A 13,537-nucleotide genomic window follows, 5' to 3' on the forward strand; every position below is an offset into this window, starting at 1 on the left:
GAATGAATCAGACAAGGAGATGCTGACCAGGCAGGCTTGTGTAGGAGATATGTGCGTCGATTCGGCCCCCAGGGTGTCGTCTCTTGAGTCGAATGAGTCAAAGAGGCGAAATGACAAGAAAAAATCAAGGTGGTGCCGGGACCGGAGCAGCCTCGGAGACTGGCCCCACTGCGCGGCGGCCCTGTAGGATTAAGTAGACGGGCGGGATGGCCGTCGGTACGTCAGCACAACGGGGTGGCCAATGAAGCTCGCTGGATTGCATGCTGTATCCGTAAGCCAGAGGGGATGTCAAGGTGGTGCAGATAACCTGACCTGCGCTCGCAAAGATACCCTGATAATTACCCTGATACACTGTTGGACGTGGGTGAGAAAGGCGGAAGAGGTTGGCCGGGAAGGCGATATTGGCCCCTGTGGGCCCGGGGCACGGCACTGCACTGCACTGCAGCAGATAATGCGGCCATCCATCCACGCCAACTCGCACGGCAGAAAGACGCAGCCCCGTGGCGACGCGGGGGGGGGGCCTTCTTGTGCCACAGGATATTACTCGCCGCGGATGTGCATACATACATGCTGTAGCAGTGGAAAGAGGAGCTGAAGACGTGGGTGTCCCTCCCTCTGGCCCACCTTCGGAGCCCCTCCGGCCTCCTCGCGCAGAGTCGCGAGAGCGAGCGAGTCGCGACACTATCCGGACCCGATCCAGTGCTTCTAGATGCCGCCCTTTTGGCGCAAACGAGCATGTGACGTTGGCACTCGGATGCCTGTCATTTTCCAATTGCAGTGTCGTCCGTCCTGGCCCGCGTTGCATCGGGCTCCGGCTCTCGAAACGTGTTGCCTCGGCGTGGCCCGCATCTCGTCGTGAAGCAATCGTGAAACGCAGCAACAGGCGCCGGCATTCCAACGACTACGACTCTGGTCACCGAGGGACATGAGACGCGCTGCTTGGCATGCTGAACTCGATGCCTCGAGAGCGCCACAGAGTCGTATGACGGTTGAGGGAGGACGGTCCACTCCGTCTCCACCGGGGCCAGTCTGCCCAAGAAAAAACCCTCGCCCGTGCATGCATTGTAGTGTTGTACCATCTAACTCTCTATGTATCCGTCGTGGTATCCGTCGTGTTCGAGTGCAGCCGTCTGGTCGATATGTGCTGCAACGTACGGAGTATAGCCAAGGACTGACTCTCTCTCCCCCCCCCCCCTCTCTCTCCCCCCTCCGCTCTCCGAATGTACAGTACGCAGCAGATACTCCCAAAGTCACAGAACTCTCTCTCTCGACTCGATTGGTCCAGAAATACCCAATATCCATTCATCTCCCATCACCTCTTGCTTCGTGCACGCTCTGCATGAGCTACACGTATATTGACCGCGCGTCATCCATCGCTCTTTGCTTGAAGCCCTTTACCGTTTCCTTGCCGCTAAATAGGTTCTTGTTCGACTGCCAGCTCCCTGTTCTCCTTCTTCCCCCTCTCCAACGGCTGGTCCGGTATCGCCTTCCTACAAAACCCCGAAGCAACATTGCTGACCTCACGCACGCACTCGCCGGTCCGGGGTCCGTTCGCCACAGCTTCGCTCTCCCCTCAGCTCTCCCCTCACCCTGCACAGAGCGAAGCTCAGCCGCCTCCCGCCCTCGGCTTGCTGACAACAACAACAATAACAACAACGGAAAAAGCAAACGCCTTCCACCGCCTATTCTCCCCTTCCAGCCGCTCGGCCGGTCCCAAAAGCAACCCAGCATCCTTGTTCTTTGTCCAGCCTCTCGCATCGCCCTTACATACCACGCAAGCTTGACGTCCCGCTCGCTGCGCTCGCTGCCTTGTCTCGGCCGCGGCCACCCGCTTCCACCCCCTCGTCTCCGCACTTCCCTTTCCCCTCCATTCCCTTGACCACGTTTCCCCGTCTCTCCGCCCTCTACGACATGTTTGCCACGCAGCATTACATGGAAGCCATGCACGATCCCGGGAGGAAGCGGTTGAGGGAAGATGATGAGGGGGCCAACGGCTTTGCGGGCTTCGGGGAGCATCGAAATGTAGGATGCCTCCATCTGCCCCTCCTCTCCTCGTCGCCATGCGATATCCGACTGACTGATCGTGGCCTTAGAAACGACTTCACTCTCTCCCACTTCGCTCGTCGCCCAAGGCCGGCCAGCAATGGCCTCCCGCTTCGGTAGCCACTCCGGTGCACAACGACGCCCTTCCTCGCTCCCACTTCTCGCCCTGGTCCTCGTCTCCGCTAGCCAGCTCCCAGCCCCAGGATGCTGAGATGGACATGTCCGACTCCGCGGTCTCTCCCTCGCCCTACCGAGTCGGAGACGGCCGGGCCCTTGCCCACGCCGGGGACTGTGACGCTCTCGGCCGCATGCCGACCCCCATCCAGCCCAGCTTCGCCGCCCAAGTCAGGGGCCAGCATTGTGAATGGGCGGGACCTGGGCCCGACGTCAAGACGCTCAACGGCATTGTCAACATGGGCCATCACCAGACTGGCCTCTCCGACGACCAGTGTGTGCCGAGGGTCATGGCCAACGGGACGGATTGGCATGCGGTCCACAACAACCGGCGCCTACCCTCCCCAATATCAGAGGCCGGTGACACCTCGCAATATCCGGCCTCTGGGTCGGCAAGCATGGTGATTGATGTCGAAAATGGCCATCAGTACGGGCTACCCGAGGCGTCTCTGCCCATGCACTCCCCCCCCGCGCACGCCATGCACCACCCCAACGCCATGATGGATGTCGAGAGTCAGCCGCCGTTGCCAGCCGCCGAGTCCGAGCCCGATCTAGTATCCCCCTCTCCAGGTCGCAGAGGCCATGTGCGAAGCAAGCACACGGTTAATTCCTGGACTTGGCAGCCCGGGATGAAGAAGAGCTTCAGTATAGGCTACAGGTCCGACTGTGAGAAGTGCAGGCTCAAGGTTCCGGGCCATTTCAATCACATTGTCATCTCATAGGGGGGTAAGAAGCGGTTGGTGGATCCCGTCGACGACATGGAGCTCTAGGACAGTGCTGTGAGGCCGCTGGACCAGCGTCGGAAACGGCAGCAGCTGAGATTCGCCCGTGCAAAAAGACTGCCTCACCGTGGCAGCGTCCCCATAGCGCTTACACGAAGCTCTGGTCAGCTTCGCACCATGCCATTGGTCGTGGCTCGCAAGCCGGACGAAACGACCTCTGCGTTGCTTGAGACGTCCGATCGCACCTTTTTTGCTTCAGCAGCGGCCGACCGCCGACTGCAAGTTCGGGCAAGGTAGTTTTTTCCGCGTGCCTACACATAATCACCCGAGAAGACTTGCCGCCGATTACGTGGCCCATGTTTTTTTTCTTCTTCCATGTCTTGGCCCCTTCACAGTTCGGGCTTGCATTATCAGGATGAAGCGTTCTTTTCAATTAGCGGATTTGTTTTGTATCAGTTCCTGTTCCCGGCGACAGCGCCGGATACTCTTGCATCGAGGAAAAAGAAGCTCTAGAAGCTCGACGAGGGCCGCGAGGGATTTCACGTGGCATCAAATGGAATCTGCGTCATCTTTCGCTCTTGCTCCCACTGTAAATAAACCGAGGGCGACACGAAGAGAGTGCTGATAGTGAGGTGTGCCAACGGATAAGCCAAGCTGGCTGTGCCCAGTGTTGAAGCGAGCAAGCATGGAACTCTCTTTGGCATCAATTCTGCTTGCCATACATGACTCCTGACGCCACTTATGCATTGCTCATGTACAACGGGTATGGTACACGCCCCTCTTCCCTGTTCGCCCGAGTCCCGCTAGATTGTAGAATAAAGTCAGAATAGGGTCATCTTCTTTGTTTTCCTTGTCCTTTTCTCTTCACCACGGCCACCATCGCTTCTTGACCGAGGGTGCCGGACTCGAAGTCGCAGAGTCAAGCCCCAGCTGGTCTAGGCTGCCCCCCTTGCGCTGCTTTTCCTTCTCTGCATCCCAGGCCTGCTTGGCAGTCGTCTCGATGGAGCGCACCACGCCGCCGGTTCCCGATTGATCGTCCGAGGCTGCTACTTGGCTGCTGCCGTCGCCGCTCTGGCTCCCACCCCAAAGACCCGATAGGATGCCCAGAACGCCCTTGCCCTTGCCCTCACTGTGATCCGCACTTTGGAAGGCGGGCTTGACGCGCTCCTCGAAATGTGTTCGGTGCTCGGGTGGGGATAATAGGGGCGGCAGTTTGGTGCCCTTTTCCTCGGCCTCGCGGTTGGCCTCTTCGACGAGCGCAATTTGTTCCTCCGTGGCCTCGCCCTTGAGGTAGGCCACGCGAGCTGCGGATAGGGAGTCGGCTTCGAGCGTCCTTTGGGCTTCGATCCACTCGGCGCGGCGGGCGCGATTATACCGTAGCATATCCCATACCGAGTAGATGCTCACGACGCCGGCCACGGCTGCATGCGCCCTCCCTCGTCAGTTCCTCGGCATCCTAGGCAAAGCGCGGGACAGGTGATGCAGCTCGGGACCTTACCGGTAAAGAGGACGATCCCCCCAACGGTCCACCGGTGCGCAACGTCCAGAAACCTCCTCGAAGCGTCGACAACCCGGTCCGTACGGCTAATCTGAGCCTTTTGCGCCGCCAAGTGTGCCAGCCTCAGCCGCTTGACCCGCTGCTCTGGCGTCTCGCCAGGAATCCTCGACTGCGGCGTGGGCATGGCCGCGGCGTGCCTGCCGGCTGACTTTGAAGTGGCATGAGGGACGGTCGAGGTGAAGCGCGTGGCGTCCTTGACGCTCCGAGGTCCAATTCGCGAGGTCATGGTTACAAAGAAGGCTGAGCAAGGACGCGGAAAAGGAGTCAGGGGAGTGCGCGCACCCCGGAAGAGTATGTAGATGGATTTGCAGATGCAGTGCGTCTTCGGGGTGGAGCTTGTGAGATTTTTCGGAGAGGTGGAAGCTGGGCATTTGTAGCCTGTGATTGGTGCGGGGAAAGTCCGGTGGTGGCAAGCTTAGGCTTCAAGAGTGGAAATGGCTCGATGCTGGGAGAGCAGAGCCGAAGATGTCTGAAGGGGGACATTCTTCGGCGCACGAGAAGAGCTCGGCGGGTGAGCAGGCAAGGAAATCTGTGGAGGTAATGTCCGACGTGACTCAGGCTACTGTTAGGAGGCTCAATCAATGCTTCTACGCGCGACTCCCGACCGGCAAAAGCTCTTGGAAGCTGGCGATGGGTGGAAATCGCGGTCAAAGACAACGATCAACTTCAAGGCCAGGTGCATTTTGCTATCGAGTGATCTGAGATCTGTGACTTGGGCGACTCGCTTAGGGGTCACGATCTCTACGTCGGCGAGGAGTCTTGGGGCTACGTGTCCGCATGAACAGCCCTGGAGCTCGCGTTGCGCAGAAAGCAAGGCGACGGACGCTCTTCACGGTCCCCGCTCGTAGCAGGGAAGAGCTTAATATTTCAAGAGCCTATCCAGAATCTTTCCGCCATTCGATGCACCGCGGGAACAGAGCATTGGTTTCCAATTTGACCCAGGGGCTGCTGCTACACGTGGAGAAGTCTTCTTCATGGCACCGCTCAAGGCGACACTCACAATGAAAACAATTGGGAGAATCAAAAATTACGCCCCCCATGGCCCCGAAGGACAATGGAGTGAGGAACGACTCCGCGATGTGCAATGCAGGCCTCCCTCACTGAATCCCCCGAATCTTGAGCTGGGGAATTCGGAACAAGGTAAGTATGAAGAGGAGAGGAAAGAAACCAGCAAAGACCGGCGCCGCGACGAGAATTTATAGCCCCCGGGCTCTGCGTGGATGCCTGGGGCAGCAACGGTAAGCTAGTTCCGTGCTGAGGTAAGCCAGTTTCACGTGATGCACACACATTGGAAATTCGCTCCGCTACGCGACAAGGCCCACGCACAGGTACGTACCCATTGTAGGGCACGAAAACCCTTTTGCCAATTTGTTCAGCCTCCATCTCCGAAATTTCAACGCCCTACCGTACATCGACAACCGGACCGAGTTTGATCGCAAGCAAGCACAATGGTATGCCTTCTTCCCATGATTGAAACGCCGCTGGCCTCGAGGGCATATCTCTGACTCTCTGTTTTCTCTCCAGGCGATCAAGCACAACCAGAAGCTGGTGAACAACCGTGAGCAGCCTCCGCCTATTTTGCCGACAGGTGACGAGACAACGAACAGCGACTGACTTGGGCTCGCAGACTTCCGCAAGGACTGGCAGCGACGGGTCCGCACCCACTTCGACCAGGTATGCGCACACGAGAACGAGGCAGAATCGATCTGGAGGAACCTGGCATTGACTGTCTGAACAGCCCGGGAAGAAGGCGTCGAGGCGCACTGCTCGTCAGGTCAAGGCCGCTGCTGTCGCCCCCCGCCCCGTCGACAGGCTGCGACCCATTGTGCGATGCCCGACCATTAAGTACAACCGCAAGGTCCGCGCCGGTCGGGGCTTCACTCTCACTGAGCTCAAGGTATGCCATGCCCTCGAGGCTTGTCCCAGCGAGTCGAGCCTGCGAGCCTCGCAAGCGCGAAGGGTCGGCGAGGCTATCATGGGTTCGATGCTGACACTCGACTGCAGGAGGCCGGCATCTCCCGACACTTTGCCCCCACCATCGGCATCGCCGTCGACCACCGCCGCCAGAACCTCAGCGAGGAGAGTCTCACCGTTAACGTGGCCCGCCTCAAGGCCTACAAGGACCGCGTTATCGTGCTGCCTCGCCGATCCAACGCCCCCAAGAAGGGCGACACCAAGACCGACCTGGCCAAGGTCCAGAGGGCTACCCTCATCTCCTCCGCCATGCCCATCGCCCCGGTCGACCTTGCCGTCAAGGAGATCAAGAAGAGCGACATGCCCAAGCCCATCGAGGGTGGCGCCTACGCCAAGCTGCGCATGGCCCGGAGCAACGCCCGGTACCAGGGCGCCCGTGACAAGCGCGCACGGGACAAGGCCGAGGCCGAGACCGCCAAGAAATAGTCGGGCAAAAGGGGATTCGGTGTTTGAGGATTTTGCTCTTTTGCGTCTCTTGAGGGAGCGGCAATGTTGGTTCGAGGCTCTTCTGGGGTTCTTGACTGGGCTTGGGGGGAAAGGTACTCTACATCCAGGTCAACGAACAATTGCATGAATCACCGGCTCTGCCCTGTGTTGAGTGGATAAACGGAAGCCTGACGCGTGAGCAAGCCGAGGTATCTTGTCCACAATGAGCCACGTCGAGTGGGCATGCTCTAGCTGGGCGCATACATATGTCTCTTTAACTTGTGCGAAAGCTACAAAGCACGTCCATTATTTGCTTGGGTTCTCGAGTGGCAAGTGCTTCGGCCCCTGGGCCTGAATTAGGCTATCCTCGTGATCTGTCTGCGACGACCAGTTCTGTGCCCTCCTTGACCAGGCCCTGCAGCAAACTGAGCCTCGTAGGCGGCAGCCTGCCCTCCCCATTCCTCAGGAGCCCCGCGCACAGTATGAGCGCATTCTCCCTGTCGGCCTTGGTCATACTGGCTTGCTGCTCCGCGCTATCGGCCTGCTGCGGCTCCAGCTGCAAGCCGCTTGCCAGAGACGCAGTCGCATCGTCGACTGAAGTCGTGTCGGCAAGGTCCTGGATCTGCCTCGCGGAGCCCGCTTCTCTCTCCGTCACCTTTCGCCCGGTGACGGCCTCTACGAGAGCGTCGCTCGCCGCCTTGACTTCAAGGACGGCGTTGACGACGGCCGCACCGTCCGTGGAGCGGCTCATGAGGGCGAGGATGAACCAGGCCTCGGAGCGTAGAGTTGGCCATTTCTGCAAGGCGACGACGAAAGCTAGGGCCCCGCTCAGGTCGTGTTTCTCGTAGAAGAGGCTCCGTCGTTGAGCGCCATCCGTTTCGCCGTGACTAGCTTTGCTCTCCTCCACGGAGGCTGGACTGGGTTCTGATGAGACATTCTTCTCGTCCCAGTCTGGGAGTACGTTTGATGCGGCTGACGAGTGTAGGGTGCGACAGAGAGCAGTGATGGAGCGAGCCGCCTCGAGCTTTGTGGGCTCAGCATCCGATCGGTCAAATAGAGAGACAATGGCGGCAACACTGGTGCGCTCATGATCCGGACTCGATGGATCGGCGCTCAGCGGTGTGCAGACCCGGCGCACATTTGGCGGGCAGTTGAGGAGCAGGAGCCTCGTCAGCGAGATGGCGGCGAACTGCACCTGCGGCAAGGTGTCGAGGGAGAGAATTCGGGGAACGCAGCCGGGTGCCAGGAGATCGCCGAGCTGGACCTTGTTCTGCGACGGAATCGCAAGGTTTCGGCCAAAGGACAGGGCCAGGTGGAGGAGCTGGGAGTCGTTGACGGCAGGGCTGGAGAGGAGATTTGTGAGAGCGATGTGGACGGCGTGTTTCTCGACGAGCTCGACGGAGGCTTCGTCCGAGCGCGAGAGATTGCCCAACGCGAGACAGGCTGCTGTCTGCAATGCCAGGTTCGTGCCCTTGATCCAGGCCAGAAAAGACTGAGCCACGGACGAGGATAGCGGGTAGTGAGGGGAGAAGGAGTCGTTGCCGGACAGATCAGCGAGCATCGTCAAGAGAGCGGAACGTAGCTGCTTCAGCCGCGTTGCAACATCTGAGTCCTCAACCTCGTTTGGCATCCAGTTCGTGTGAAGGTGGTGGAACGCATCTATGAACAGTCCCACGTGGTTCTCAGCAACGAGCCGGGACTGGAAGCCCTCGTTGGCGAGATATGCGACGGCCACCTCGACAATCGAGGCGAAGCTCTCCACGTCCTCTTTCGACAGCTCGCTCGTTGCCAGGCCGAAAAGGGCGTTGGCGGTCGACGGGTCCGCCACTGATGACTCGCCGTCTTGCTCGACGAGCAGGGCGAGAATCCTGCAGATGTATAAAACGGCAGCGGTATGCTTGGACAAGTTGGGTAGAGACAGGTGCGCGAGGATTTGGCTGCTCAGGCGAGACCGCGACGCCAGCAGCTGCGCGGGTTCTGGCCATGTCAGACAGAGACGAAAGGAGCGGGCACAAGCTGAAGCGGGAGCTCTCACCATAGTCGACCAAGATATTGTACAGAACTGGGACGGTAAATAAGAGAAGAGCCTCGTCTTGCAGATGGCGGGAGACGGATGAGAGACGGTCCGCTGCGACGACTCGAGCTCTATTCTGGTCCGTGTCGGCGCAGGAGTTGCCCACCAGGCGGAGAGCGTGGATCTGCAGTCCCTGGCGCAGGTTGTCCTCTGCCAGCACCGTCAAGAAGAAGTCGAGGATGCCGGACTCGCCCAGGGGCAAGCGCCACGCCACTGACATAGAGGAGCATCAGCCTGTTGCTTTTATCCTTAGGACGCGTTTCGAGCAGCGGAACCTGGAGGCATGCCGGGCGGCTCGGGAGCTCCAGGACCAAACTCACCATCTCTGCTGCCGTCTCCCAGCTTCTGGGCCATGGCATCCAGTGCTTCCGACCCAGAGGCCCACGTCTCTTTACACGCGCTCAAAACAGGCAGCAGGAGCGCCGTCCTCGGCTCGCAATCGCCGGCTGGCGGCTCCGAGTCTGACCCGTCGCCGTGTTCATCTTGAGGCCGGCCACTTCCGTTGTACTGAAGCAGAGCCTCAATCTCCTGAGGGGTCATCATGGCGCTGCAGACGCAGCAATGGGCCAATCTTTTCCGGCAGAGAGCGGCTCGCGTGTTGAAGCTGGGTCGCGCCAGCCAACAGCTTGCAGTCCCGCCGCCGCGGTGTCGGGACTTGGTGCCAGAAATGCAGCCGCCCTGGGAGCAAAACCAATGATTCGCTTGGCTGCTTGACTGGCGTGAGTTAAAATTGAAGATAAACGATCCGTCACTCTGCCTTTTTTTTTCCTTCTTCAGCAGATCACACGGGCTGTACGGAGTAGCATGTGCACGGCAATGCTCTTTCCGTTCACCTAGGTGGGTGTTCGGTGAGCGGCAAATATCCGGCGAAACTTCTGCGCGTCTACAAAGTACCTAGGCACGTACCCTGTACTGGAAAAATCCCGAAGGCCGCTGCCGCCGCCGCCCATTGCAAGATTTCTTTTGGACGGAGGACGCATTCTTTTCATCAGCATCGCCCACGACAAACGCCGCATGGCACTATCCCCGGCTGCCAGAGACACTCACCGTCGGACCAAACCCTTATCGCCATAATGGTATGAAGCCTCCAAGCCCCTGCTAACGGCAATCCGCGCTCAGCTGAGATGTCTGCATGCGCGTGCTCTCCGTCGGCCGACGGCCCCTCGTCCAGCTCCCAAGACGCTTGCTAACTCCTACGTCTTAGGCGCACCGCTTCGTCTTCACCGCCTTCCTCACTGGATCCCGGATCCTCGGCCGGTCTTTCATGGCGGCCTACAAGCAAGCGCAGGCGGCGTCGCAGTACCAGCGTGCCCAGGGCAAGATGAACGGCGGGTCGGGCGCCTCGGCGCGCGCATCCTTGTCCTCGGGCATGACACTCGACGAGGCCTGCCGCATTCTCAACGTGAAGCCCCCGGCCAACGGGCAGGCTAGCGTCGAGGAGGTCCTCGACCGGTACAAGCGCCTGTTCGACGCAAACGATCCCCAGAAGGGGGGCAGCTTCTACCTCCAGAGCAAGATTGTCCGAGCCAAGGAGCGTTTTGAGCGGGAGCTTGGGCCCATGAGAGAAAAGGCGGAGCAAGAGGCCGAGGCCAAGGAGGGGTGGAAGCCCAAGATCTACAAGGACCGGTAGGGGAAGCCAAGGGAAGGCGCACACTACTCTACGGGCCGAGCGATGCATCGGTTGACCCTGGATCTACTCAAGCGGCGGATGAACGCTCGGAGACGAGTGTTGCATTGGGTTGCGAGACGACGTGGCTCTTGGGCAACCCGGCTTCCGTGATGGGGGCTACAAATTCCCCCTTTGTATACACTTACATCTTCACTCGACTACGGCATGGCATGGCGTTTTATGGGCGGCGGACCGAGGGCTGTGGCCGCTGGGCGAATGGATTTAGAGGAAAAAGGGGGAGGCGTGCTTCGATTGTATGCTTAATGTTTTTGTACAATACGATGGAGCGTGACGATTTGTTGCATGCGGTATGCCTTGGCCGCATCCTCCTTTCGAGCTCACTTTCGGCGAGGCAGGGAAGTGGCCATGCGAAAAACGTTGCTTTGGCTTTTGGTCCATGGCTTGCAAGTTTGGTCCAACGATGCTGTCGGAGAACTCCTTCTCTCCTCCCTTGAGGCTTCACTTCACGCAACACGGTTGAGAAACAAAGTGTCTTTGCCTGAAAGACGTGAGTCGAGTCTATTGCCGCCAGCACATTCGTCTACTCTTCTCAACTGTTACATAGGCAAGCGGTGTTCTTAAGTCTGTCCCCCGAGTACAGGGTAAGCGGCCCTCGCCAGGCATCTATTCCTTTCGCCGGACCAAACCCTTCCAAAAGTCAAAGCTATTCTCATCACTCTGCAGGGTCCACATCTTGCCGGTGCCCCTGCCCTCGGCATCCGTCTCCTCGACGCGCAGCATCCCCCAGTCCTTGGTGATGCCGAGCACGCGCGCCCTGACCCCGCCCTCTGCCTCGAGGGAGACGGCCTGGCCCGTGTGCAGCCAGTGGCGGTAGTAGCGCCGCTCGAGGTCCTGGGAGAAGCCCTGGCGGCGGAACTGGGCGTGGACAGACTCGAGGCGCGTGAGGATGCGGGCGAGGAGCACCTCGAGGCGGAGGGGCGCGGCGTTTGCGGGGAGAAGGTCCGAGAGGGAGGTTGTCGGGCGCGGGTTGATGGCGTTGATGCCGATGCCGAGGACGATTTGGTACGAACCGTCACAGTAACCGCATTGCGAGAGCAAGCCGCCAATCTTGACATACTGCGCGGAGGCAGCGGGCTTGGTTGGGTCGAGAGCATCTCCACGGCGTCAGGTCTCGCGAACAGATGTGATCTAGCGGCGTGGTATGTTTCCTTTACTTACAGATATCGTTGGGCCACTTGAGCTTGACGGGCAAGTTCTCATATCCCAGGCCGAGCGACTGAATGGCCTCGACAACGGCAATGGCGGCGACGTACTGGATAAAGATGACGGGGCGAGACATGGCGAGGTGGGCCGGGTGATTGATGACGACGGAAAACATGAGGGCACCGGGCGGCGCGACCCAGGCGTTGGTCCCGCGCCCGCGCCCTGCCAGCTGCGTGGATGCCGACAAGGTGAAGCCCGTGGGCAGCTTGGACGTGAGCTTGGGGTTTCTGGCGCGAGCACAGGGGGTGTCAGCCGCGAGTCTCGGCAATTTGAGGGGGGGTGGCAGGGAACTGACTTGTCGAGGAGAGAGTTTGTGCTCGTGACAACTTCGCCGTAGAGCAGGACGTTGCCCCAGTCCACGGCATCCTCCTCCATCGTCTGAAAGCGCCTCAGACTCGTGTAGTAAAGCTCGTGGTTGAAGTGCGGGGTCAGGTCCGGGGGCGGCAGCGTGCTCTCGTGGGCGACAATGGTCTTGGTGACGGCGGCGAAATCCACATGTCCATCGTCTCTGAGGCCTGGCTCTTCCACCGTCTCAAGGAGCGATTGGCGCAGCGTCTCGAGCTCGAGCTTGCCGTCTCGACTCTGGATCCGAAAGCTATCTGCCTCCCCCCTGATCCACTCGGCCCCGTCTTCCTTGTCCATGACCTCCTCCCAGGCGCAGAGCAGGTCCAAAACCTTGGCGCTGTCCATGGCCGAGAGATGCAGGCGGGACAAGGGAGGGGTGCTCGCCTCCTCCTGACACACATCCAAGCCCAGCCTGCCGAGGCACGCCCTCAAGAAGCTCACGCGGGCGTGGTTGTCGGCGGCGAGCTTCTTGACCAGGTCGTCGTAGCCGGGCACATCTGGCTGGGGATAGAGGTTGGTGGCGGCAAACCTGTGGCACATGAGCTCCTCGGGCCGGTCCTTGTGGGTGAAGATGGAGTGAGGAGGATGCTCACTCTGGATGCGGCCCGCACAACACCGCCTTTCCGTCTCCAACGTGACATAGGACGACGGCGGCGTTGGCGTCTCCGCCGTCGACGTCGAGGTGGTCGTCGTAGGAAGCCAGGACCTCGACCTTGCGGGCCCCGAGCTTGGGGGCATCGACAAAGACGCCGCCGCCGTTGAAGTAGGAGACGAAATGCTCGGGCACGCGCTCCTCGAAGGCGGCCGTGACGACGCTCAGCGAGGCGGCCCGGGCGCCCTTTTCGCTGTGGTACTCGAAGCCGGCAAAGGCAGCGCCCCTGCAGGTGCCGGGGAAAAAGGCCAGCTCGCGGCTCCCGATGACCTCGAGCGGCGTGCGGCCGAGCTCAAACTCACAGCGCGCGCTGCCATAGTAGCCGCCCGCGCACAGGCCGAGGTACGCGCCGCCGCGACGGACGTACTCGGCGATGCGGCGGTTGCCGGGCCCGTCGAAGACGCGGCAGTAGCCCAGGTCGGCGCCGCCGGGGATGACGAGCAGGGCGCAGGTCGAGGGCCAGGGCTCCTTGAGCAGCGCCGACTCGGCGACGGGGATGACGGCGTAGTTGGGCGACAGCAGCCGGCGCAGCGAATACATGCACTGCCGGACAGACTCGGCGCTGGTCCCGGTGCCTGGGCGGGTTCGAGGTCAGCCGGGCGTCACGCGAGCATGTAGTGGGCGCGACTTGCCTGTGTAGACAAGTATGTTGAGCCTCGCGGGAGGAGCCATGGTG

The 13,537-nt window shown here is 60.3% G+C and overlaps 6 protein-coding genes across 6 annotated transcripts; 3 read left to right on the top strand and 3 right to left on the bottom strand.

Moving 5' to 3' along the window:
* Positions 1–1,911: 1,911 nt before the first annotated feature.
* On the top strand, positions 1,912–2,939 carry HRG_07588 (uncharacterized protein; the record flags this gene model as incomplete). The annotated part of the gene is made up of 3 exons (XM_044866059.1): positions 1,912–2,022; positions 2,094–2,297; positions 2,370–2,939. 3 exons carry the CDS (start codon positions 1,912–1,914, stop codon positions 2,937–2,939), a joined length of 885 nt encoding a protein of 294 aa, XP_044719023.1.
* Positions 2,940–3,803: 864 nt separating this feature from the next.
* On the bottom strand, positions 3,804–4,723 carry HRG_07589 (cytochrome oxidase c assembly domain-containing protein; the record flags this gene model as incomplete). The annotated part of the gene is made up of 2 exons (XM_044866060.1): positions 3,804–4,360; positions 4,438–4,723. The coding sequence occupies 2 exons, from the start codon at positions 4,721–4,723 to the stop codon at positions 3,804–3,806; spliced, it is 843 nt and encodes a 280-aa protein (XP_044719024.1).
* Positions 4,724–5,945: 1,222 nt separating this feature from the next.
* Positions 5,946–6,897, top strand: HRG_07590 (ribosomal protein l13e domain-containing protein; the record flags this gene model as incomplete). The annotated part of the gene is made up of 5 exons (XM_044866061.1): positions 5,946–5,948; positions 6,022–6,055; positions 6,125–6,171; positions 6,236–6,394; positions 6,502–6,897. 5 exons carry the CDS (start codon positions 5,946–5,948, stop codon positions 6,895–6,897), a joined length of 639 nt encoding a protein of 212 aa, XP_044719025.1.
* Positions 6,898–7,258: 361 nt separating this feature from the next.
* On the bottom strand, positions 7,259–9,514 carry HRG_07591 (uncharacterized protein; the record flags this gene model as incomplete). Its single annotated transcript, XM_044866062.1, has 4 exons — positions 7,259–7,814; positions 7,875–8,874; positions 8,933–9,184; positions 9,292–9,514. The coding sequence occupies 4 exons, from the start codon at positions 9,512–9,514 to the stop codon at positions 7,259–7,261; spliced, it is 2,031 nt and encodes a 676-aa protein (XP_044719026.1).
* Positions 9,515–10,044: 530 nt separating this feature from the next.
* Positions 10,045–10,601, top strand: HRG_07592 (pam16 domain-containing protein; the record flags this gene model as incomplete). Its single annotated transcript, XM_044866063.1, has 2 exons — positions 10,045–10,047; positions 10,176–10,601. The coding sequence occupies 2 exons, from the start codon at positions 10,045–10,047 to the stop codon at positions 10,599–10,601; spliced, it is 429 nt and encodes a 142-aa protein (XP_044719027.1).
* Positions 10,602–11,264: 663 nt separating this feature from the next.
* On the bottom strand, positions 11,265–13,533 carry HRG_07593 (biotin/lipoate a/B protein ligase family domain-containing protein; the record flags this gene model as incomplete). Its single annotated transcript, XM_044866064.1, has 5 exons — positions 11,265–11,755; positions 11,820–12,091; positions 12,160–12,738; positions 12,803–13,436; positions 13,494–13,533. 5 exons carry the CDS (start codon positions 13,531–13,533, stop codon positions 11,265–11,267), a joined length of 2,016 nt encoding a protein of 671 aa, XP_044719028.1.
* Positions 13,534–13,537: the final 4 nt, after the last annotated feature.

This window comes from Hirsutella rhossiliensis (assembly GCF_020360975.1).
Source record: "Hirsutella rhossiliensis strain HR02 chromosome Unknown scaffold00008, whole genome shotgun sequence".
NCBI classification, from domain to species: domain Eukaryota; kingdom Fungi; phylum Ascomycota; class Sordariomycetes; order Hypocreales; family Ophiocordycipitaceae; genus Hirsutella; species Hirsutella rhossiliensis.